Source organism: Onychostruthus taczanowskii, unplaced genomic scaffold (genome assembly GCF_017590055.1).
Source record: "Onychostruthus taczanowskii isolate IOZ18803 unplaced genomic scaffold, ASM1759005v1 scaffold6, whole genome shotgun sequence".
Classification (NCBI taxonomy): Eukaryota; Metazoa; Chordata; class Aves; order Passeriformes; family Passeridae; genus Onychostruthus; species Onychostruthus taczanowskii.
Genome location: NW_024503679.1, coordinates 15890416 through 15913524, shown reverse-complemented (window position 1 = coordinate 15913524; position 23109 = coordinate 15890416). Strand labels below are relative to the sequence as shown.

General features: G+C 53.2%; 1 protein-coding gene across 1 annotated transcript in view; it reads left to right on the top strand.

Annotated features, from left to right (window-relative positions):
- The first annotated feature begins 630 nt into the window (after positions 1 to 630).
- Positions 631 to 23109, top strand: part of PCSK6 (proprotein convertase subtilisin/kexin type 6) — a 36930-nt gene continuing 14451 nt past the window's right edge. Inside the window, exons 1-8 of the mRNA XM_041418943.1 lie at positions 631 to 685; positions 8524 to 8628; positions 13232 to 13342; positions 13947 to 14090; positions 14667 to 14743; positions 15401 to 15489; positions 18604 to 18776; positions 22390 to 22602. Of these exons, the coding sequence (XP_041274877.1) occupies positions 650 to 685; positions 8524 to 8628; positions 13232 to 13342; positions 13947 to 14090; positions 14667 to 14743; positions 15401 to 15489; positions 18604 to 18776; positions 22390 to 22602 (948 nt within the window). The 5' untranslated portion in view covers positions 631 to 649. The remainder of the gene's footprint in view (positions 686 to 8523; positions 8629 to 13231; positions 13343 to 13946; positions 14091 to 14666; positions 14744 to 15400; positions 15490 to 18603; positions 18777 to 22389; positions 22603 to 23109) is intronic.

Below are 23109 nucleotides of genomic sequence, written 5' to 3'. Positions count from 1 at the left end.
GCCGATGGCTCCAAGCCAAGTGGCTTCCCTGTTCTGGCATCCCAGGGACACCTCTGAACCGTGGGTGTTTGCAAAACTGCTTTTGTTTGCTTAACTCCTTGCACTGGAGCAGGCAGAGGCACAGCTCCCACTGTCCTGTCCCTCCTCCACAGGCAGGAACAGGGTGACAATCCTGCTGCCCAGGGCAGCCAGCTCAGTGCCAGCCCTGCCATCCCACCCCTGGAAAAAATAGCACCTTCTGGGTGCATTATTTGTACTTTCCTTTTCTGAACGTGCCTTAAAAAGAAGGGCTTGGTTTTCAAAGGAGCAGCATTTAAATTACATTCTTCCCTGCTCGTCCAGCTCTTCGCTGTAATCTTATTGCCGTATGGAGCAACGAGCGTGCGTGGGACGTGGTGGGATTTTAACTGTAATTCATGGACAGATATAAAATGCCAGGGTTATTATGAATTTTATTCAGGAGAGTTTAAATGTTACTGGTTCAGCAGTGCCTCTTTCCATGCTTCCTTTGCAGCAGCTTCTGTTTAACCTCTCAGTACATAAAATTTATTGTATTGTTGGTGGCTCACTGTAATTCTCCAGGTTTTCAAATAATCCCAGGAAAAGAGTTAACTGGAGCCTCTGCCTTAGTCTACATCCACTGCAAAGAATGTGGGGCCAAAGTGTGTCTTTCCTGACACCCCTGGTAAGTCCCTTGGGTTCATTTGGGAAAATTGCCACTCTGAATTTCAAAATTATGTCAGTGGGAGATGGGTCAGGAGCAGTGCAGGGACCAGGGAGCAGCAAAACTGGGGTCCCAACATTGCAGTCAGCATCTGGGCAAGCTCTCACCCAGCTCACATGATGTTGCAGGCTGAGCTGGGCACGTGGTTTTACTGGTACCAGTAACTATTCCCCATACATTGGGAGTTGTGGTGAGTGGCCTTGGGATGGAAAGTCTGTGATGTAGCTTGTAGCACGGTTTTGATGGCCATGATGATCACTGATGAGCATTGCAGTGGGATGTAGAGCAATCCCAAACATGGATTTAGCCTGATTCTCCTGGGATTTGCCCATTTTTTTATCACCTAGCACAGACACAATGAGGTTTTGCACACACACTCCAACAAAGGCAACCTCTTTCCTCTCTTCACTCTCTTCTGAAAAGCTTCAGAAAGCTCTTCCCACTGCCATAACCTAAATCCTCCCTGCTGCTGCCAGAGCTCATTCGCCCTTCTCTGCTCCCTGTGGAGATACTTTGCCCCTACTTTGCATCCCCTGCCGACGTTCCTTCCCCGGCAGAGGAGGTGGATGTTTTGAAACCAAAGGGTTTTCTTTCATCTATTCCCACCTCTCCTCTGGCTCTGCCCCTCTGCATCTCTCTGGACGTGCATCACACACAGAGCACACCCAGCACCAGCCAGCACTGCTCATCCATCTCACACACCTTAATCAATGAGAAACTTGAGGAAAAGCCCATAAACCAGATGGGAAGTGAGGATTGGATTTGCAATGTGGTGGTGCTAATGGAAACCATCCTTCACTGCATAATCAGAAGGAATGGTCACACACAACCCATCATTCCTGCCCAGGGTGCTCACAGGGCAGCCCTGTGAGGACATGTGGGGTGATGAGCCCTGGAGGCTCCAGTGTCCCTGCAGTGATAACCCACAGTGATTGCAGTGAGAGTCACCAAACTCCCCAGTGCCTGCAAATTGTGGCAGCAAATTGTCACATCCCTCATGCCAGCACAACACTGTTTGCACACAGAAACCCTCCAAATCCCCATTTTGCTGATATTTGTAATTTCCTGGGATAAGCCTGCTGTGGCAGAGGGACTCACCTCCATCTGGCCCCCCCATGTATTTGCTGCCTGGAAATGGGTCAAAGTCAGCCCAGTGCAGGAGCTGCCAGAGGATTTTGGCCCTGTCTGATGCAGAAGAGGCTCCCTATAAATTTACCTTGGGTTTATCTCATGGCTGAGCTGGGAGTACTTCCCTATTTCCTCAGACTCTCAATAGCTCACCTGCTCAGTGGCAGGGCCGGTACAAGTGGGTGGCACCAGACTGTGATTTTCCTCTCCAGCTCCAGTGATGGGTTGTACTTACTGCTCTTTGGATGCCCCCTCACCCCTGCACACCCAGGTAGGTTTTGCAAATCTGTTTGGGGCTGGGGAAGGTGTTTGCATTCAGAGAGACGGGATGTGGGGCTTGTGCCTAAAATACCAGTCAAATCTGGTCAAGGTCTGGAAAACAAACATCCACTCCAGGAATCACAGCCACCCTGAAACCATCCCGGCTAGAGCCTGTGGATGCAGCTGCTCAGTGTCAGGGCCCTGGGAGCCCTGGGCACGTTTCTGAAGGTCAGATGTGATTCAGGTGAAGCTCTGGTGTGATGTGAGTGAATGCAATGCCACTGAAACATCTTTTCATTTTGGGCAGCTCCCTGCCGGCCTGGGCCCGCATTGGCAGGGAGGGCTGTGGAACAGAGCATCCCCGGGCCGCTCCTGAGCCCGGCCTTTGTATGTGCCACCACCTTCCCCAAACAAAGCCCAGTTTCTGATATCCCGCGAGGTCCCTGCTGTTCCCTGAATGGCATCCGTGGGAGGCAGAGTCAGCACTCCAGCCTGTGTGCCCCAGCCCGTGGCTTATCGGTGCCCCTCGGGTGGCCACGGCCAGGTTTATCCCGAGTCCTGTCCCAAAACTCTCCCCCAGCAGCCAGTTCCTCCTGGCCTTTCCCAAGCCCAGGAGGAGCTGTCTGGGGTTCACCTAGAGGTGCAGGGGGGATGCCAGGGGTGTGGGGGCAGTGCTGGAGGGATGCAGGAGGGAGGTGCAGTGGGATGTGCCTGTGGGGGTAGTACAGAGGGGTGAGGGTAGGGGAGATGCCTGGGGGGATGCAGGGAGAACGGGTGGGGGAGACGTGGGCAGTGCCAACGCATTCCAGGGAGACAGAGGGGGAGGGGGGCTCAGGCTGGCTGCCCAGGGGGATGCAGGGGCTACGTGGGGAGTGGAGCCAGGGAATGCAGGATGGGCTGGCTGAGGGAATGCAGGGGCAATGTGGGGAGTCTCTCTGCGGGGTTCAGGGAGAGCCTGCAGAGCAGATCTGGGAGGATGCATGGAGGGCTGCCCGGGGGGAATGCAGATGCACAAAAGAAGATGCAGTGCCGGGGCACGCAGGGGGATGCGGGGGCGATGCGGGGGCTCTCTCTGAAGGGTGCCATGGGTTACCTGAGGAGCAGAGCTGGGAGGATGCACGGGGGCTGTCTGCGGGGGAAGGAGGGGAGGTGCCCCGGGGAATCGGGAGCACAAAGGACGATGAAGTGGGGCGCAGGGGGAAACCCGGAGGGCATGCTGGGGCATTCAGAGGGATGCGGGGGGATGCAGGTGGTTGTTCACGGAGGAGCACCGGGGCGCGCAGGGGAGGATGCAGCGGGGACAGGGGATTGCCCGGTCACATGCAGGGGGAGGCAGGGGGGGTTCCGCGGAGCAGCACCGCGGCACCCGGGGGGACGCAGCGGGTCTGTTCGGGAACCAGCGCCGGGACGCGTAGGGAGAGCGCCGGGGTGCACAGGGAGTTGTCCGGAGATACGCGGGGAAGAGACTCAGAGCCGTGCACGGAGAGGTCCGGGGAGCTGCCCGGAGTCGGGCAGGGGGGCTGCAGAGGTGTGCGGGGGGGTTTCCGGGGAGCAGCGCCCGGGGGTCCCGCAAGCGGAGAGGAGCTGAGGGTTCCGGGAGGCTACCGAGGGTCCCGGGATCGGAAAGGCGGAGCGGTCTCGGGAAACTGCCGGGGATTCCGGCTCTGGGAGCCTGCGGCAGATCCCCGGAGTGGGGAGCTCGGCGCCGGGGAGCTGCCCGGGTGTCGCGCTGGGACTCCCGGTACCGGGAAGCTGACGATGGTCCCGGGACCGGGGAGCCCGCGGGGGTCCCGCGGAGCTGCCGGCACTCCCGGCACCGGATCCCAGGAGCGGGAGATGGACCCCGAGATCTCCCCGTTGGCGGAGGTCTCGCCGAGCTGCCCGGTCTCCCGGGACAGAGGCGATGCCGGGGGTCCGGGAGCGGGAACGAGCCCCCCGGAGCCGTGGGGATGAGAACGGGGCCGATGCGGGGATGCTGTCGGAGCGCTTTGGCCCGGGGGCGGGCTCCCCCCGGGTGGACGCCCCTCCTCGGGGTGCCCTCGCCCCCACCGCTGGGGGGTTGCACAAGTTCCTCCCACCCCGGAAAGTTGTATTTGTGGGTTTAACAAACTTTGGACTCTCTGGCCCGGGTTTTTATCGGAGATCCTGGGAACACAGAGAACTTTTGCTTTCAAACCCCCGCAGAACACTGGTGTCTTAAAAGAGATTTTCCGCACAGCAGCTCGTTTTCCTTTCAATTTCTTCATCCTTTGCAATCCCAGATGCAGACTGGTGTCCTCGGAGTTTGTTCCAGAGTTTAGTGCCATGGCGCTGCCCGGCGCTTTTTTGGCTGGGTGACACTTCAGGTTGTCCTCCTGCCCAAGGTGTCTCCCGGACTACAAATTATAACCTTGCTTTATATCGCAACCCTGCTTTTAACTATAATTAAAGTCACGGGGTGCTGCATAAACATTTTTTTGGGGGGGGAGGCTGAATTGAGCACGTTGTCTCCTGCACCCGTGTTTGTGACCTCCCGTGGGGGATAACCCCTCACATCGCACCCTCAGTCTCCTACCTGCGTGCTCAGCTCCCGTCCCACCAAGGAGAAAATCACATGGATTGTTCATTTGCGTCTATCACAGGGCTGGGCGAAGGTGGTTGTGCAACCCAAAGGGCTTTTCAGTGTTTATCCCTCTTCAGGCAGAGAATATCTTGATTGAACTTCCCACTCTCCCAAGTTGCATCAGCCTAACGTCAGCTCCTGGTTTGGGGTTTTGCTGTGTCCCTTCCCTGCTGGAGCATCTGTTACCCCTCCCTCCTTCCCCAGCATCCCGGTTATGTGAGCTCATCCCTATGATGCTGGAGGCATTTGGCCCATGGGTGCGATGTGGCTCCACTGGAGCATCCATCCTTTTCCCCTGAGCTCTTTCCCCGGGGCAGCCCTGTGCAGGCTGGAGAGCAAGGGAAATATTTCTGTGGTTGCATCAGGGTGTTCCTGGCTCCCGCCTTTCCCGTGGATACTGGGAGCTGGTGCACCTCTGGGCCTTCCCCAGCTGCACTCAACGCCCTGCCTTCAGCCCTCCAGCTCTCCAAGCATTTCCCACTGGCTTTTGGGCTTTTTCTACTGGGTCCTGTCCAGGGTTAAACCTTGAGGGACTGCTTTCCCTTTGCATGTGCTCATTTGTGACATTTGCAGTGTTGTGCTCAAGGTTCGTGGTGTGTTGAGCCTCGTGGGGACCTGGGTGTCCCCCTCTTCTCCTGCATCATCAGCTTGTGGAGCTGCTGGTAATTGCACTGTCCCCAGTGAGATGTGGCCTCCTAGGGGCCTGATTCTGGAAAAAAACCTGCTGGAAACCTCTGCCAAGGATGTTATCACCCTGGGAAGATGTTTGAGTGGAGTCCAAAGTGGTAAGGGAGGAGGAGAGGTGATGGTCGCTGGAGGACCCAGCCGGGTGCAAGGAGGCTCAGCCCTGCCTTGGTGGCTGGTGACATCTTTTCCTTTGCAATGCAATCCTGCAGGCTCCTGTCCGGGAAAGGCACTGCTGGGGTTGGCACACAGCTCTGAGCTCTCCCCGCATTTTCCCGTGCCCAAACCACGAGCCAGGACACTCTAAACCCTTCTGGGTCATGGCAGAGTGACATTTCCCTTGGGGAATCACTTGCGTCAACTTCTATTTAAGTGAAGCAAACAACTAAACAAAAGAAACGGCTTTTACACCCTCGAACGCCTGCTCATTCCTCCCGCCGGGCTTTGTTCCCGGCCGTGCCGGGGCGAGCCGGGACAGGCCCTGGCCGAGGGCAGTGTGGGGACGGTTCGGTGCCGGAGCCCCGGGCAGCGCTGCTGGCAAGGGGTGATGGTGACCCCCTTCCCATCCTGCTTGCAGCGTTTATATGAATTCTTCCATGTGTGGTGTCCAACTCTAAGTTTTGGAAGGGCTGACACATCCTCAGTGGTCTCACCTGCAGTGCAGGAGAGGGATGGGATTAATTTTGGGCTGTATTTGGAGCTTTCCTGGATTCCTGTTATCTCACAGCTCTTGGCTTGAGCCTTACTGAGCTGAACACATCCGTGATCATTTGAGAATTACATTCCTGAAGGCAGGAGCTCATTGACTGGACCCCTTGTCCCTGATGGGAATGGGTGGTGTCCCCAGGAGGGGAGGGCTCACTGCCTTCTCGGTTGGATCCACCCTTCTGCAAGGCACCAGTGCTGGTGTAGCTGTACTTTGAGCAGATGAAATGGTTTGGGTGAGATGGGGTTGCATTGCAGAACCCTTACTGAGCTGAGTGACCACGAGGAGGACAACAAATCCTTTTTCATTTAAAAGAAAAATGACATTTACAAGTTCTTCTCCTTAGAATATCTTACGTGGAATAGGACATTTGGAGGTCTACCAGGCTGGTCCGCTGGGACCAACCTCTGCTCAGACTTTCAAGGTATTCCCAGCATGGGAAGGTTTTTCTTATTTTCCTGCCCATAAATCCCAGGAGGATAAAGAAGTGGGGCACAGAGTTCTTTTCCTGCTGCTATCCCCAGAGCCTGTGATGAGATCCAGGAGGATAAAGAAGTGGGGCACAGAGTTCTTTTCCTGCTGCTCTGGCTATGTATCCCCAGAGCCTGTGATGAGACCATTACCTTCCCTGTGCTCTTGCTGCTTTGCATCACACGGTAATTTTGCATTTATTTGTGAAAAGGAAGGAAGAAATTCTTTACTTGGGAAGGAGTTGTTTATTGTGGGCATGTTGGGGCACTGGCACAGGTTGTCCAGAGAAGCTGTGGATGCCCCATCCCTCTTTAAGGCCAGGCTGGATGAAGCTTGGAGCAAGCTGGTTTGGTGGAAGATGGCCCTGTCCATGCAGGGGGTTGGAACTGGATGTTTTTAAGATCCCTTCCAACCCTAAACCCATTGCAGGATTTTGTGGTAAGCCCTGTACTCCAATTTCCAGGCAGAGTGAGCAAGAGGCAGGGTGGCCTTGTCAAGGTTTCCCTAAAATATGGAGAGGTAGAAGCACTCTGCTTCTCTTTTTTAAGTGCAAATAGATTTGAAGAATGGGTTTAAAAGGCAAATGTAGATTGCAATGAGCAACCTCTTTATGTGGATGTTAAAGAAAATGCCCAGCTATGCTGTAATGTGAAGGGGGAAGAGGGAGGGTTTAAATTCATTTGAGTGGAAATAAATTATAAAAATCACACTAACAGCAGTAAAGTTGGTGAAATGACATCCTGGCATAAAAGGCAGAGGAAGACTAATTAAATATTTAATGCTTGTAAGAGACACTGGCAGCTCTCAAGGTATCAAGTGTGATAAAGATGTAAGTAGTTGTCATCTGCTTCAGCATCTGATCCAGACAAACCTGTTTGTTCCCTGCTGTTCCATTGCAACCAGGCCTGATCTGCCCTCAGGAATGTCACCCTGGCCCCTGGGTCACACATGGTCTTAAAGATGTTGCCTTGTGTGTTGCAGATGGGTGCTTGTAGGATGGGCTTTCTGTCCTGTGAGCAAGACACAGAGAATGTCACTGGCTCCCAACATCCAGCTCCTGACATGGAATGTGGGTTTTTTTGGCGGGATGGAAAAAAAACCAAGAAACCAAACAGACTCAGGCAAAAGTGAATTTAAAGCAAAGTCCCAATTTGTACCCAAATTATGTGATCTGGGAGCCACATACCAGTGAGTGCAGCTTTTGGGTCACTCCTGTCCCTCTGGCTGTGAATCCCCGTGGGATGTTTCACATGCGGTGTCTGGCTGAGATCCCTCGATTCATTGCATAGCCCCGGGACTTTATCCGTGCTTCTGGGATGAAAAAAGAGGAGTTGTGGTGTCTCCAGATGCCAGGCTGAGAGGGCCGGAGGCAGCACAGGCACCCCGGGGCTTGGCAGGGTGGTGTGGCTGGCACCGTATTCTCCTGCAAATGCTGCCATCCCTCACTCCAGGCGATGCACATTTATATCCCACGCTTCCCAGGAGCATCCCAGGGAGGGCAGGGATCGCATCACCTCTCCTCATGTGCAGCCGGGGCGAAGCCGGAGCGCTGGGCGGAGAAGGCAGGAGGATGAGGCACGGCTCCCCTGGCTGTGCCGCAGCTGCTGAGCTCATTTTTAGCTCATTATTTCTGCTTGGGAGCTGATGAAAGGCAGTTTTCAAAGATGCATTTAATGGGTGAAAATTCATAAAAATGTTTTCCGGGCTCTGTTGTGCCAGTGCAGCGTCCGACCACCAACGCTGTTTGTCGCAGCGGTGGCACCGGGGCTCGTGCCAGCATCCTGCATCCTCCCGAGCCCCAGGAGCTCTGTGGGAGTGAGGGATTTGGGGTGCAGGGCACGGCTGCACTGATGCTGCCAGTACAAAATGGGGGGGCAGCCACGGGAAAACAGATTAAAAAAAACCAAAAAAACCAAAAAAACACCCAAACAACCTCTTTTTTTACAGATTGGAAGCTTGGAAGACTACTACCACTTTCACCACAGCAAGACGTTCAAACGCTCCACGCTGAGCAGCCGGGGACCGCACAACTTCCTCCGCATGGACCCCAAGGTACGGGGCTGGGCACCCTGGTGTCCCCCAGCCCCTGCAGGGTGGTGGGATGGGCTCCCCACCTGTCCCTGGAGAAGGCTGTTGGCTTGATCTGGGTCAAGAGTGAGCTGTAGCATCTTGGGATGACATGTTACCCTTGAGCCACAGCCCTGCACACACGAGTGATTCATTGGGCACGGGCACGGAGAGCGGTGGTGAAAAATACGTAAAAGTGACTAAACACTAACATCTGCCTGAAAGCCGGGAGGAAGAAAAGGGGGAAAAGCTTTCCAGGACAGAAAGGCTGTTGCATGCTCGGGGTGTTGATCCAGTTGCCACAACACTTGCTGCCTCAATGGTTGCTATGTGTGAAATCCTTGGCAATAGCTCTGCATTGCTTTTTTTCCTAGAGCAAGCATCCAAAGGGATTTTTAGTGCAGCTGAATTGACAAAAGTAATGGGGAGGGGGGGAAGAAGGCAAGGAGGGACCTGGGTGAGCTGGGTTTGGGGTGGTGGGGAAGGGTTGTGGCTCTCCTTTGGCTGTCCTCCTCCCCCAGCTCCCCCTGAGCACTGTGAGATGTGACTTGTGCAGAGCAGGGGAAGGGTTAATGGTGGGAAGGTTTGTTTGGGAGAGGGGGACATAAAACCAGAAAAAGCCATTTTGGTGAAGGATAGGTGGCAAGCTGCTGGTGCCTGCAGCGATGCCTGGCCATCCCATCCTTGTGCTCAGACACCCGTGGGATGCTCCTTCCCAAGACATCTCCAACCCACTCCACACCCGGCCCCAGACACACACAGCAGCCCTGCCCTCCCCAGGCTTTCCGGAGAGATTTGCTGTTAAATATTTGGACAAGGTCTGTAGCACATTTTTGAGGAGGAGGCGTTCGCGTGGCTGCTTTGCCAGCGGGGGAAACCTCGTGGAGGGGAGCCTGGTGCCCTGGAAGTGTGCTGGGCTTTAATTAAAGCTGTTTGCCCTCAGGGGGTGCACAGGCATCCCAGCAAACAACGAATTCTCTGCATTTGAAATACCCCCATTTAAATGAGTCTGGTTATAATGCAAACTAAATCAATTGGCTTTTAGTCATATTAACCTTTACCTTACCTTGCTCTGTGGGCTCCAAGCTGGAGCAATTAACTCCTGTTCTCTTAATCCTTCCTTATCAGTTCAAAACCTGTTGACATGTCTCTCCCCCTCTCCCATGTACATTTACAAATCGTTTAAGTGATGCATTTGGATGGCACCAGCTTAGCATGCATGCAGGAAAACATCACCTCGAGGCACGAGGACAGGAGCTGGAATAGGGAGGATGGAAACAAATCTTGCAGAAATCCTGACTAACCAGCCAATCCGGTTGTTTGCAGATGTTGGGTGGTTCATGCCTTCTGGGGGCTATTGTTTCCAGTGCTGTTATTTGTTTGCTGTGGGGTTCGGTGGCATGAGCTGGGCAGGAGGACCACTGCCAAGCTCTCCACCCCCAGGAGAAGTCTGGGAAAGGGGAGACTCCAGGACACAGAGGGAAGCAGCCAGGGTCCTGATCCTTGTGTGACCATGCTGCTGCTGAGCTGCCCTGTTGCCCCAAGAGACCCTTGGGGCATCTGGCTGCTCCTGCTGGGGCTGATGTGAGCCAAGAGATGTGGCACGTGATGGAAAGGGAGGAAGGATGTGGCAAATCCAGCAATTTCGGGGATAGGTCATGGTGGTGGGAGGTGGGGAGGGACAGTGGGATGCAGAGTGGGGTCACACCATGCTGTGCCACCCCTCTTAGGGCTCCACTTGCAGCTCTTACTGCCATAAACTTTCCTTGCTCACTGGAATGCTCGTGTTGGTCCATGCAGTGCTTGAGCCTCCATCCTCACTGCTTGAGTCTCCTAATCCCCGTGAGCAGATGCCACGGCCTTGGTCCCTCTGCCTCTGGCCATGCACCACGGCAAAATCAACCCCATCTGAATTATTTGCTGTGCTTTATGGCAAACATGTGCTGGAACCATCTTGTTTAGCCTGGATCTCCACTATAACTCTTGCACAGCCACTGGGATAAGTTAGACTGTCAGTTTTCTGGAGCTGCAAAGGAAATTGCACCCTCACATGTGCTGGTTATTGTGCCTCCCAGAGCCTCCCAGGCAGGCTGGATCTGGGCCTCATCCACTGAAAATCTCAAAGTGAGGGGAAACATAAAAATCCCTTGTTCTGTTTCCAGCAAGGGTGTAGGGTCCAGCTTGGGGCTGCCTGTGCTGCCTCCTCATGGGGTCCCTTGGTGCCACTCACAGTCACCTCCTTATTGCTAATTGCTGCCAGCACCTAAAGGAGCTCCAGGGGAGCTGGAGAGGGACTTAGGATGAGGGCTGGGCGTGTCAGGACAGGGGAGAATGGCTTCACACTTACAGAGGGCAGGGGAAGATGAGATACTAAGAAAAAATTATTGGCTGCAAAGGTTGTAGGCCCTGGCACAGGTTACCCAGAGAAGCTGTTCCTGCCCCATCCCTGGAGGTGTTCAAGGCCAGGTCGGATGGGGCTTGAAGCAGCCTGGTCTGGTGGAAGGTGTCCCTGCTCATGGCAGAAGATTTGGAGTGAGATGAGCTTTAAGGTCCCCCCTCAACCCAAACCATTCTGTGATTCTGCAATAATTAGGGTTTGCAAGGGTAGAGCTGGGACCCTGGGCCCCGGGACTATAACAGTTTGGGCCATTTCTAGTAGAAAAAAGCCTTTTTTCCCCCTTTATTTTACATTTCCAAAAAGCTTTTCCCCATCCTGGATCAGTAATGGAAGTTGATCTGAGTTTCATGAGCTGCAGGAGCTGCTGCAGGGATGCCCCAGACTCCCTCCTGCTTGCCTATTTTCCCATGCCAGGCACACTGATTTATCAACTCTTCCTTGAAATCAATGTCCTTAAACTGCTGATTTCTCTGTGTCCACACACAATGACTCCATCGACTCCTGGCTGGCAGTGCTGGGGTCGATCAGGAGCCTGTTTGAGATGAAGACATCCCCGTGAGGCAGCTCCTGGCAAAACCCCCCAAAATCCCATACCTTACCATCATTCCTGCATCCTGCAAAGCAGCAGGGAAAAGGTGGTAGCTGTGGCTTGGGCAGCCAGACTCATGGAAATGCTGCCAGGGAGTGGTGCTTTAAGGAAAAAAGCCTGTTATTTGGGCCATAACCTCTATTTAATGTATTTTTATTTTTTTTTAACTAGACCATGAAGTTATATTTTTGCTTCCAGTGTTTAAATCCATCACTGTGTAAGCAAAGCGGTGCACTCTCGGCAGCCAAGGCAGCGTGGAAAATCATTTTTCTATGAAATACATTTTTTTTCCCCCTTTCAACAGTGTTTTTTTCTTTATAATATATATGTGTTTAAAACCCAAGCTCTAGGCTGGAAGCTGTCGGGTTTCTGACATCCACCTCCATCTGAGGCACAAAGCAATAAACTGTGCAAGAACTCAGTTCAGCTGACAGTTTTACATAAATGAGCTCAACAAAAGTTGCACTTTGTATTTTTATTCCTTTTGTTACAAAACCTTCGTCACAACAATAGAGACATCCCCACGAGCAGCTCCCAAAAGACCCAGAGCCATCAGGAAGAAAGCATCCAGCAAGGAGGGATGTGCCACACAGCCCTCACAGTTCATTGGCTGGTGCCTCCTTTCTCCCCCAGCATGAACATCTGTAAAGATTTGGTCTATAAATTACTTTTACACCCTTTCTTCACTAAACTTGCGCTTCACCTCCACGCTGAAGGCAGGAAAGCCCTTTGTGTGGCAATAAAGGGTCTGGGGGGTGGTTAATGTTTGATGGGGATGGGATGTGGCTGCTTCCAAAGCAGCACCTCAGGCAGCTCCCGCCGCAGCGCCATGGGCAAACACCAGCATTTCCCAATCACGGCCTTTTCCAGATCATTTCCCGTTTGATCTCCCTGCGTGTCATGCCCCTCTGGAACGCAAACAAATGTCAGAGTGCTCAGCTCCAAGGCCACCTCGCACGCAGCCACTGCCAAAAATACTTGTGTGGAGCTGGCCACGTCCCCTGAGATCTGCCACAGCCGTGTGTGGCCATCACATATTTTTGGGAAATGCGTGTTGTGCTTGGGTAAAGCCCCCAGTTTTTGTTATTTTATCAGGAGGAAGGCGCTCGGAGGATGAGCAGCCCTGGAGCCAGGTGGAACGGCCTCAGGGCTGAGCTGCTGCCTCCCAGCCAGCAGGAAGGATCAGCCCAAAATCTAAGCCAAGCACCTGAGTCTTCTCCAAAACTTTGACTAAACACTGAAATATGCTGTCTGTCTCCAGCGGGACTCCAGCGCGTGCTTCTGTGCCTCGCTGAGCCGGGGGGGTTCAGGCACGCACTCCGAGGCGACGTTTTTGTGCTCCAGGGCTCTGCTGCTCCAGCAGAGGAATCTGGTCTGGCTCAGGCAGCACAGTGAGCTGAGCTCACCCTGTCTGTCTGTCCATCCATCTTTCCAAACGGAGCTGCTGTCTCCACAGCAGCTCTGGCCACGGAGATGGGGGTTTGCCAGACCATGGGGTTCAGGCTGAGGCTGGCATTGCTTCTGCATCCCACATCCCATTTCAGTGGGCAATGCCAGGCTCAGTGCCCATGGGTGGTGCTGACCCAAGTCTGTGCTTGCAGGTGGACTGGCTGCAGCAGCAGGAGGTGAAGAGGAGGGTGAAGAGGCAGGTCCGAGGGGAGCCACATGCCCTGCCCTTCAACGACCCAGTGTGGCCCAACATGTGGTACCTGGTGGGTGTCTCCCTGTCACTGCTTCATGGGGGTTCATTTATTTCTAAGCAAATGCATCATCAATCTTTGCTCAGCCCAGCCAGTAATGAAATAATAGCATCAAATGGGCTTGGCAGCAGGATTTTAAAATTGTGAATTAATACACCTGAAGAGTTTGGTTTGAAGTGTTTCACCCTTGTTAGCAACCCCTCTTCATGGTCTGCAAAGGCTTGGGAGCAGCACCACTGTATTTTACCCATCCCAGAGCTGCAGCCATCTATTTGTAATATAATTTTTCTCCTGCCTGCTTCATCGATCTGTATTTGACAGGGAAATTCATTGAAAATTAAGGGTGGAAAGGAAGTGAGCACTTCAAAACCCAGGAGCCCATAGTACTTGAAATGGAAGAGGAAAAGAATAATGGGGAGATAGCATTGCCTGGATTAACTGCTGTTGGATGGGTTTGATCTGTGGAGTAAAGTTATAACAAATCTGCAAGTTATATGGCAGGGGGTGGGTTGTAAATATATTTTCTGGTTGATTAAATGGGCTCCCAGCCTGGCTGTTTGCTTAGATGGGCTGGAATGGGGTTGCAGCCCTTTTGCAGCTGTGTTTGTCCCCATAGCACTGCGGTGATAAAAACAGTCGGTGCAGGTCGGAGATGAACATCCTGGCAGCCTGGCAGAGGGGCTACACGGGCAAGAACGTGGTGGTCACCATCCTGGATGACGGCATTGAGAGGAACCACCCCGACCTCCTGCAGAACTATGTGAGCTGGGGGATGGATGGGATGGACTGGGGCTGATCCTCACCATGAATTGATTTATGGAGAATTTCAGTGTGTAAACACAGCTGAAAGTCTGTGCATTGGCATATTTAGAGGAAAAGGTTTGTTGTTGTTGTGTTTGTTTTTTTTTTTTTTTAAAGAAAGGCTTGAGATGTTTTTAAGAAGGAAATGAGGTTTTTAGATAAAGAGGATTGAGGGAACTCCCTTCACAGCTGCCTGGGAAGCAGCCTCCTCCCTCTGCTCACCAGGGCAGAGCCAAAAACCTGCATGAACCCGTTCAGCCCCAGCTCAAGCCCCACATGGCCACAGTGGGAGGGAAGGGGGTGCTGAACCCAGCAGGATTTGGGGTTCAGAGGAGCAGCTCCTGAGGTAGCAGGATATTTCCCCTAGGAAACACACAGGACTGCAGCCTAAAACTATTTATACAGAGCAAACAGACAGAAACTAAAGCGAAGATGTAATTTTCTGCTGTGCTTGTCTGTACTGGGCATCACTGCAGCTACTGGCCACCATAACCACCTAGTAAGTTGAATATAATGGTGAATCTAATATTTCCAGGACCCTCTTGCAAGCTACGATGTTAATGGGAATGACCATGACCCAACTCCACGCTACGATGCCAGCAATGAGAACAAGTATGTGATGATAATTGTAATGGAGCAAGGGGTTTGGGGGTGTTCCTGAGGCTGGGTGTCCCCTCTGGAGTGACTTCCAGGTCTCTTTCCCCATTCCCAGTGCTGCAGAGTAGGCTGTGTTAAGGGCTTTGCACAGAGTCCTTATGTTTAATGCAAATTCAACCGGTGACAACCACTCTAATTGCTAATGAATCCTCCAGCCACCCAATAGAGCACCAGGGGGTTCCTTGCCCTGGCTGGGGATTGAACCACATGAGTCAGGATGGGTGGCTGAGATGGCAAAGCCTGGATGCATTTTTTGGGCTTCAGTTAAAGTGGGATGGTTACAGGTGAAAAGGAAACAGGAATGGAAAGAGCAGCCTGCATAGAGATGCAAGATGCAAAGAGGAAGTTGCATTTAGGTGCAAATTGTAAGAGGAAGTTGCATCAAGGTGTAAAATGCAAACAGCAAATTGGATTTAGGTGCAAAATGCAAACAGCAAATTGCTTTCAGTATTAGTTTCCTCCACCCGCTTGGTGAGGGCTTTGGGTAAGGGCAGTTTCTTCCTCTGCTCCAGCCTTGGGGCTGGTTTTGGGTGCTGGGTGGGGTGTGGCTGGAGGGATCCTTTGCCGTGGTCATGAGCTCATGGGGGTTTCTCCTTGGCTTTCTCCTTGCAGGCACGGCACTCGCTGCGCGGGGGAGGTGGCGGCGGCGGCGAACAACTCCTACTGCATCGTGGGCATCGCCTACAACGCCCGCATCGGAGGTGAGGCTGCCACCTCCATGGCTCCCCTGCCCTTCACCATCCCCCTGAGGGACCACGGCCACCCTGGCCACACCAACTGGCTCCTGGGGGAGAGGTGGGATACTGCTCCCCCAGGACAAAGACTCCTCCCTGGTGCCTTGGGTGCAGGGAGCCCCGGGGGTGTTGAGGGAGGAGGATGGGTGCTGTGGCAAGCAGGGGACTCTGGCTCCATGGATTTAGGGTGGAAACTTTCTGCTTGGGCTGCATCCTTGCTGTGAGGGTGCACGTGGATTGAGGATGTGGTGTTTTCACCCCAAAAGTCCATAACTGCAACTGCTCTTGTGGGGTCTGTCCTTTTGGGTGGCTGTGTTTGCTATGGTCAGTGGTGCTGGCTGAGGTTCAGGGCTGATGTCACTCATTTGGGGGGTCAAGGGATGCTGAGGAGCTGCTCAGAGCAGGGGGCCTGGGGAGAACCCCAAAAATACCCTCAGGGGGAAAAAACACCAAGAAGATCATAGCCCCTTAAATAACATGTGTGGAAAGCAAATGAATCTTTATCACCAAATTCAATCCCACTGCTAATTAGCATTGCTGACTTCATTTGCGTTAGCTGAGCTGGTTTGAGCTGGGGCAGTTCTGGCTAACCCAGGCAACCCTGGGGAGATGAGGGTCTTAGCGGGGCTGGGAGTGTGGTGGTGTCCCACCTACATGGCTGGTGGGACTGTGTAGGGGACAAATGCCTGGAGCTGAGTTCTTTCAGCCTTCAGCCCCATCCCTGGCATGGCTGGAACAGGAAAGGGGCTTTTCCTGCAGCCCCTCTTACCACCTCAGTGCTGGGAGAAGTGACCATCAGCAGCAGGGACCCAAGTGCCTACGGGTGGATTCGGGGTTTAATTCCTTCTTTTGGCTTATTCATCCTGGCTGTGCAGGATGTGTTAGGGTTGTGTCTGTATGGGAGCAGTGTCCACAGGGATCTTGCTCTTGGCCAAGTACCTCCTGTGGTTGTCTGTGCTGGGAAAATCCCCAGAGGGAAGAAATAACCCCAGGGAGGGTGAAGAGCGGACTGGTAGGGCTGTAAGGGCTATGGCACATCATCCATCCCATCTCCTGTACTCCCTCTCCCTACACGTGTGATGGCTTCTTGCTTCATAGAGTCTTCTTGCCTCTAAAAACCCATCTCCAAGCACACAGCAAGCAGCAACAGAGCAAGGCAAAGCTTATGGTGGGATTTATTGGATCCTGCAGGATCAGGCCATTCCCTTCATGCTCCTTTCTCTACAGCAGCTGTGGAGACGAGCGTTCCTTGTTGACTTTATGACGACCTCTGGGTCTCATTTTAATTTGCTCCCTTTAACGAGTGCCTTGCCTCAGGGGTGTGCTGGGGAGGTGTTGAGTGAGACAAGACACCTGGCAGAGGGCTGGGGGCTGGGGGCTTCCCACAACGTGAGCAGGCAAAGGGGAAAAATAGAGTCTGAGCCGTATCAAGTTTGGGATCATGGAGAAAAATACGCTATAGCTGCAGTGAGAGTGATTTTAGATGGATTACACAAATAAAGCAGCGATTAATGAGCACAACTTGTTGGGGAAGCCTATTTGTCACACTTGGAGAGCTCCCATCTAATTTTACTGGCTGCTCTTCAGTGCTCTTGCATTGCTTTTCATATGCCCTGGGCAAAACACATCACTGCTCAAGGAAAGGGCTCCTGCCATTCCTCCTCCTCTTCCCTCTCCTCCAACGCTCGCCTTGGAGGTCGTTGCTCCCTGTGTGACACAAAGCTCATTTATTTTGCAGCAGCCACCCCTGCTCCCTCCTGCTCCCCATTATTTAACCAGCGAGCCCCCCATTGTGGGTGGCTGTGTCTGGGCAGACTTTGGGTTGGCTTTGGGTTGACTGTAGGCTGATTTTGGGCTTGCTGATGAGAACAGCCACATACAGCAAGCACAAACCCCCTCCTTCAGCTGGCTTTCCTTGTCATGTGCAGCTCAGACACTGGCTTGGCTCTTCGCCTCTTCTCCCTGTGTTTTCTTGTTGACAAAGAGGAATTTTTTGGGAACAGCTCTGCTCCCTGATTTTACATTTCTAAGCTTGGTTTTGGCTGGTTGGGGACAGCGTCAGAAGGAGATATTTGAGTTGACTGGTATCCAGAGCACAGCTGCAGCTGGAATGACATCTGCCTGCATTTGTTTGCTTTAAGACAAAATACATGTGGAAGGGGAAATGCGTTTTTATAAACCAGACTCTCCCTGGCTGACAAAATACGATGCTGAAATTTCCAGCATTGCTTTTCCTGCAAGGGCTGTTTCTGGGCAGCCTGTTGGGGTGCCTGGCACCCTCTACCCACTGTATGGAGAGGAAACCCAGCAGGGAAAGGGTGATGGAGAGCAGAAGGGGTTGTGCGGTCATATTGCAGCAGTCAGAGGCTGGGGGTGTGCAGCAATCCCCCAGCCCATCCCACCATGGCTGGTGGGCTCTGCCTGTGGGCATCCTGGCTGGCACCTGCTGGCATTCCCAGCTGAAAGTGAGAGTTAACCCAGGTGGCATTGTTATCCCAGGTGTTGGGGTCCTGGCTCTGATTTTGGCCATACAAACCACAGCCTAGGTTTTTTTTTTTCCTGGGGCTTTTCCCTCTCCAGGGAACTGCTGGCATCAGTTGGGCAGTGATGGGGTTTGGGAAAAGTCACAGTCATCCCCACTCCAGGGCAGAGGCTTCATCCCACCAATGTGCCTGAAGCTGGGGGCCATGAATGTTCAGGAAACACCAAAATCTTCCAGGTGGAGAAATGAGCTAGCTAAGGAATCAAAAGGGGGGAAAAAAGGATTTTAGTGGGGGGATTTTGTCCCTGGGGAATGCAGTACCACTACCACCACTCATTCCCCACCAGAGGAGGGGAAGTGAATTTTAACACCCCCTTCTCCATCACTTGCCATGAAGCCAGCAACACAGAAAACTTTCCCCGTAGCTCCCCAGCATCCTGCTGCCTGGCTTGTTGGCATGCGGGGCCACGGGCTGAAGCTATTCCAGGCGCGCCTGAGCCGTGCGGTTTCCGCCGCCGTTAACAAAGCCCTTTGATTGCAATCCTCACGCTGTCATCCACGCCATGAAGCCCTAATGTCTGATGTTTTTGTGCTTTTAGGCATTCGTATGTTAGATGGAGATGTAACAGATGTTGTTGAAGCGAAGTCGCTTGGCATCAGACCCGATTACATTGACATTTACAGCGCGAGCTGGGGGCCAGATGATGATGGGAAGACAGTTGATGGACCTGGTCTATTGGCCAAACAGGCTTTTGAGCAAGGCATTAAAAAGGTGTGGATCCCACAGCGCCCAGACGCGCTCGCCCTCCTCCTCCTGTCCCGTGGGAAGGGCCGTGGCCGGCCCGGGGTCTGGCACAGGGATGGGCAGCTCAGCCCCCCGAGGCAATGCCAGCATAGGGCTGGGGTGGGGGGGAGCCAACCATCTCTAATTTTTCCTAGTTTTCCCTAAGAGCTCCGGTGGATTTGGCGGCCGGGGGTGGTGACGGCGGGAGGTGCCTGGTGATGGTGGGACCCTTGGCACACCCGGCAGAGCAGGGAGGCCCCAGGCTGTGCAAAGCTCTGCCGGGATGAGAAACCCAAAGCGGTTCTTGGGGGGGTAATTTTGCACCCCAAAATGTCCCCCCTGGATGCTGGTGTGGATGGAAACAGCAGTATCCCAAACCCTACTATGTCCAACCCTCTCCTCCATGCTCTTTGGGCTCCTGGTATCCTTTCCCAGGGGCCTCTTGTCACGTCAAGCATTCCCTTGGTTTTCCAACCAGAACAAGCGGCTGTGTCATGGCCGGGGAGGGACATGGGTGTTGCCACAGGATCTGACAATGGATTGTTGTCCTTGTTTAGCCAACATTATATATGATTGACAGCTGCCAACCTCTGCTGGGGATGCCCTTTTCCTTTTTGGGCACTTAAAAAACAATGCCCAATATTGGCAAAAAGCATTGAGAAAAAAGCCTTTTTGGCAGCTCGGTGGGCACTGTGGGTAAGTGTCGCAGTGGCTCAGGGCTCCACAGTGGCTGTTCCCTGGGTGCTCCAGAGAATCTGGGGTGGGATTCCATTGCCAGCAGCCCCAGGCTGGGCTGTGAAGCCCCCACTTCAACCTCTGCCACCACTCCTTCCTCTGCTGCCTCTCCCCGCAGTGTGCCGGGAGTTGGGGCGGCCTCTTATCTAAAAATAGGGTGGAGTGTTTTCCCACTGTTGACTTGATTTCCTGCTGGGGCGGTGAGCCTGCCGAGGAATCCATTGAAGTGCTGGGGAGTTCACGCCGTGTAAATACAGGGGAACAAGCTGCTTTTTAGACCTTCCTTTTCCATGCAGGAGCAAACAGGCGGCAGCAGGGTACTTGCCTAGCACAGCCCCACTGTCTTAGGATGCTTGTTTTTGCTTCCCAGGGGACACCCTGGTCCCCCCACTGCCACCTCGTGTTTGCAGCACCCACTACCCCACATGCACAACTCGTAATTGCCAACTCCATCTCCTTAAATAACAAGGAAAGCTGCAAGCAGATAGTTAACTGCCACCTTTAGCCCGAGCAAACAGCTGTAACCAAGTTATAAATCCTTAAAATTGAGTTTTTAATGGAAACATTAAAATAACCTTTATCTATTAGCGATAGGACTGCGCTGGGATAATTTATAATCTTGTTTCTTGTTCCTCCAGACACACTTTATTAGTTCCCGAGCTAACGAGGGGATATTTATCCTGGTCATTCATGGAGTGCTGTTGGGCAAACACCCAGGCCCTGCAGTGCTGTGGAAGCAGGAGATGCTGTGCATCCCACAGCCAACCCATGAGCTGCTGGGGTGAGCTGGATCAGCCCCAGCTTGGCCAGGGAGGGAGTCCCTGGTTTAAATGATGCCCAGATTCAGGTTTTATAGCAGCCAGGAGACCCTCACTGGCATTGCACTGTCTTAGAAGGACGGCAAATTAAGAAGCTGGATGTTTGGGGTCTGCTTACAGAAATCTTGATTGTTCTTTGTTTGAGAGCAAAGGGAAAGAATGGATTTTTCCAGTCTGAAGGAGCTGCAATATGTGGTGAGCTCTTGTTCTGCCAGGAAATGCTGTCAGGTGTTAGCTGTGCATTGTTGTAGTGTCATTCATGTGCCTGCTCATGTCCTCATGTGACCGTGCTGTCTCCAAACCCATTTTCCCCCAGTGCTGCCCTGCCTGGGTATCAGGGGATGTGGGTTTGGAGCAGGTCTGAGCCTTTCTTGGGTCCTGTGGGTGTGACGCTCAGGGTGAGGGATGAAAGGGAGGTCTGGGCTCCCAGTGTTCTGATCCCAATCAAAATCATTGCTCCATCTCCAAATGCTTGGCCAATTGTGTTAGGTTTTATTCCTCTGATTAGTGATTTGGGAAAGCTTGGCTTGCATGCAGTGGGACCCATCCTTGGAGGTATTTTGACTTTCGTGTGGGTGAACTGGACGGTTGCTGTCTGTGCCGAGCGTGTGGGCTGGGATGCTGCTTCCTTGGAGATCCAGGAAACCCTGGGAAGTGGGATGGGAGATGCCAGCAGCAGGCTTGGTGGGCTGGCAAGCTCTCTGTGATGCGGAGCAGGGCAGTAATTCCCTTAGCAATTGCACTTTTTCTTGCAGAGCTCCAGACAGCTCTATTAATCTTTGCTAGGGAAATACCCACCCAGTTTTGCTGGGAGGCAGCCCAGATAATGAAAACTTTCATAAAGTAAGGAAAGAGCCTGACTTAGACTGTCTATCCAGAGGCAGGGTCAGCTCAGAAAGCCTCTGCCCCAGGAGGGGGGCGAGACAGGTAATAAACCTTCCCGCTCCCCCCGGCGCCTAGAGCCCACAATAAATCCCGGTGAATTCCTCCAGTGCAAAGCTGCTTTATTATTATTATTATTGTTGTTATTATTATTTTTTGTGGAGGAAGCTGCCACAGAGCAGTGGGAGGGAGGTAAACACCAGATCTGCCCAGGCCAGCGCTGAAATCTCTCCGTGGCAGGAGCAGCCGCGGGGAGGACGGCGCTGCTCCGCTGCTTCCCGCGCCTGCCAAGCCCGGCAGTGCTCCATCCTCCCCGGAGAGCCCTGCCTTGTGGGGCACGGAAGAGAACCAGCCACTTCATTTCCTGCCCCTAACCCCTTTTGGCTCACCAAAAATCCTCCTTTTTGTAATGTTCACCTTGCTGCGAACCCCCGCAGGGCTGGGTTGTTCCTGGGTGTCCTGGCAGTGGGTTGGATGGAGGAGTGAATGGGGCTCATTCCCGTGGTGTTGGCTTCTTTAGGGGCCCCTTGCTGGCACCACGGCTGCTGCTGCCAGGTGGGATTTTCCCCTGGCTCTGGGGAGGTCTGGGCAGCAGGCACACCCCTCCCACCCCCCAATTCCCAGTGGGGTCACAGCTGTACCCAGTGGGGATGGCTCCGTCAGAGGTTCCAGCCAAGTGATGGGGGGGAGAGAAAAGGGTGGGATCTGAAAAATACAAGACAAGCAAAAGAAACCTAATGGGAGAAGGTTTCTGGTGTTTTGGGTGGTTAACAAGGGGCTTTGTGGGCTTGGGAGATTTGGGGTTTGGGGGCTCCCTGACAGTTCCTCCTGGAGGGCCACCCCTAAAAGCACCATGCTGTACTCCAGGGATTTTGAGTACCCAAGATGTTTTCCCTCGTGGAAAATGCCAAAATCCTGTTGCTGGAGGCTCTCCCATCCTTTTGGGGAGTCACTGCCTATAAACTGGGACTGACTACTGATACAGGGGGCTGAGCGCTGGGCAGGGTGAGACCCATCCTTCCACCCTAACCAAACACCCAAAAACCAGACTTACCCCTAACCAAACACCCAAAAACCAGACTTACCCCTCCTCCCCATGCTGAGATGACCTCTCATCCTGGGCAAACACCTCCTCTAACCCTCCTCTATCCCCTCTGTGCCCGCAGGGTCGCAGGGGACTGGGGTCCATTTTCGTCTGGGCGTCGGGGAACGGCGGCAGAGAGGGCGATTACTGCTCCTGTGATGGCTACACCAACAGCATCTACACCATCTCCATCAGCAGCACCACCGAGAACGGCTACAAGCCCTGGTACCTGGAGGAATGTGCCTCCACCCTCGCCACCACCTACAGCAGCGGGGCGTTTTATGAGCGGAAAATTGTGAGTTTTACCCCAGCATCGAGTGTGGCAGCACCCACTGGGTGTTCTCTGCATGGCTGGGCTTGGGTGATGGCTCAGTTGTAAGAGCTAGGCTTTGTCCTTAGCTTGCTGTGGGTTTTGCTCTGGTTTTTGCTCAGGGATGTTGTGTTTTCTCTGGTAAATGGGTGCAAATGGAGGTTTGCAAAAATACCCATGTAAATATTTACCTGTTCCCCAAGGTGCTTGCTCACTGTATCTTGGTTCGTTTTGGTTTTTTTAAAAAGTGAATTTTGAGGATTTTTAGCCTGAGAGAGAAAAAAGGGAGAGGATGGAGGCATTTAACAGGGGTGTGGCAGCCCCAAACTGGGAGATGAGATTTTCTGGAGCCAAGGAGCTGCCTGAAGGTGTGTGCACATGTCGATCAGTGCAGTTTTCCCTGCCACCCAGGCTGTATTTGCCCGGTCCCAACAGCTGCTGTGGCCTGGTCACACCTTTGCTGATCATTACTGACATCCCTGTGCATCATCT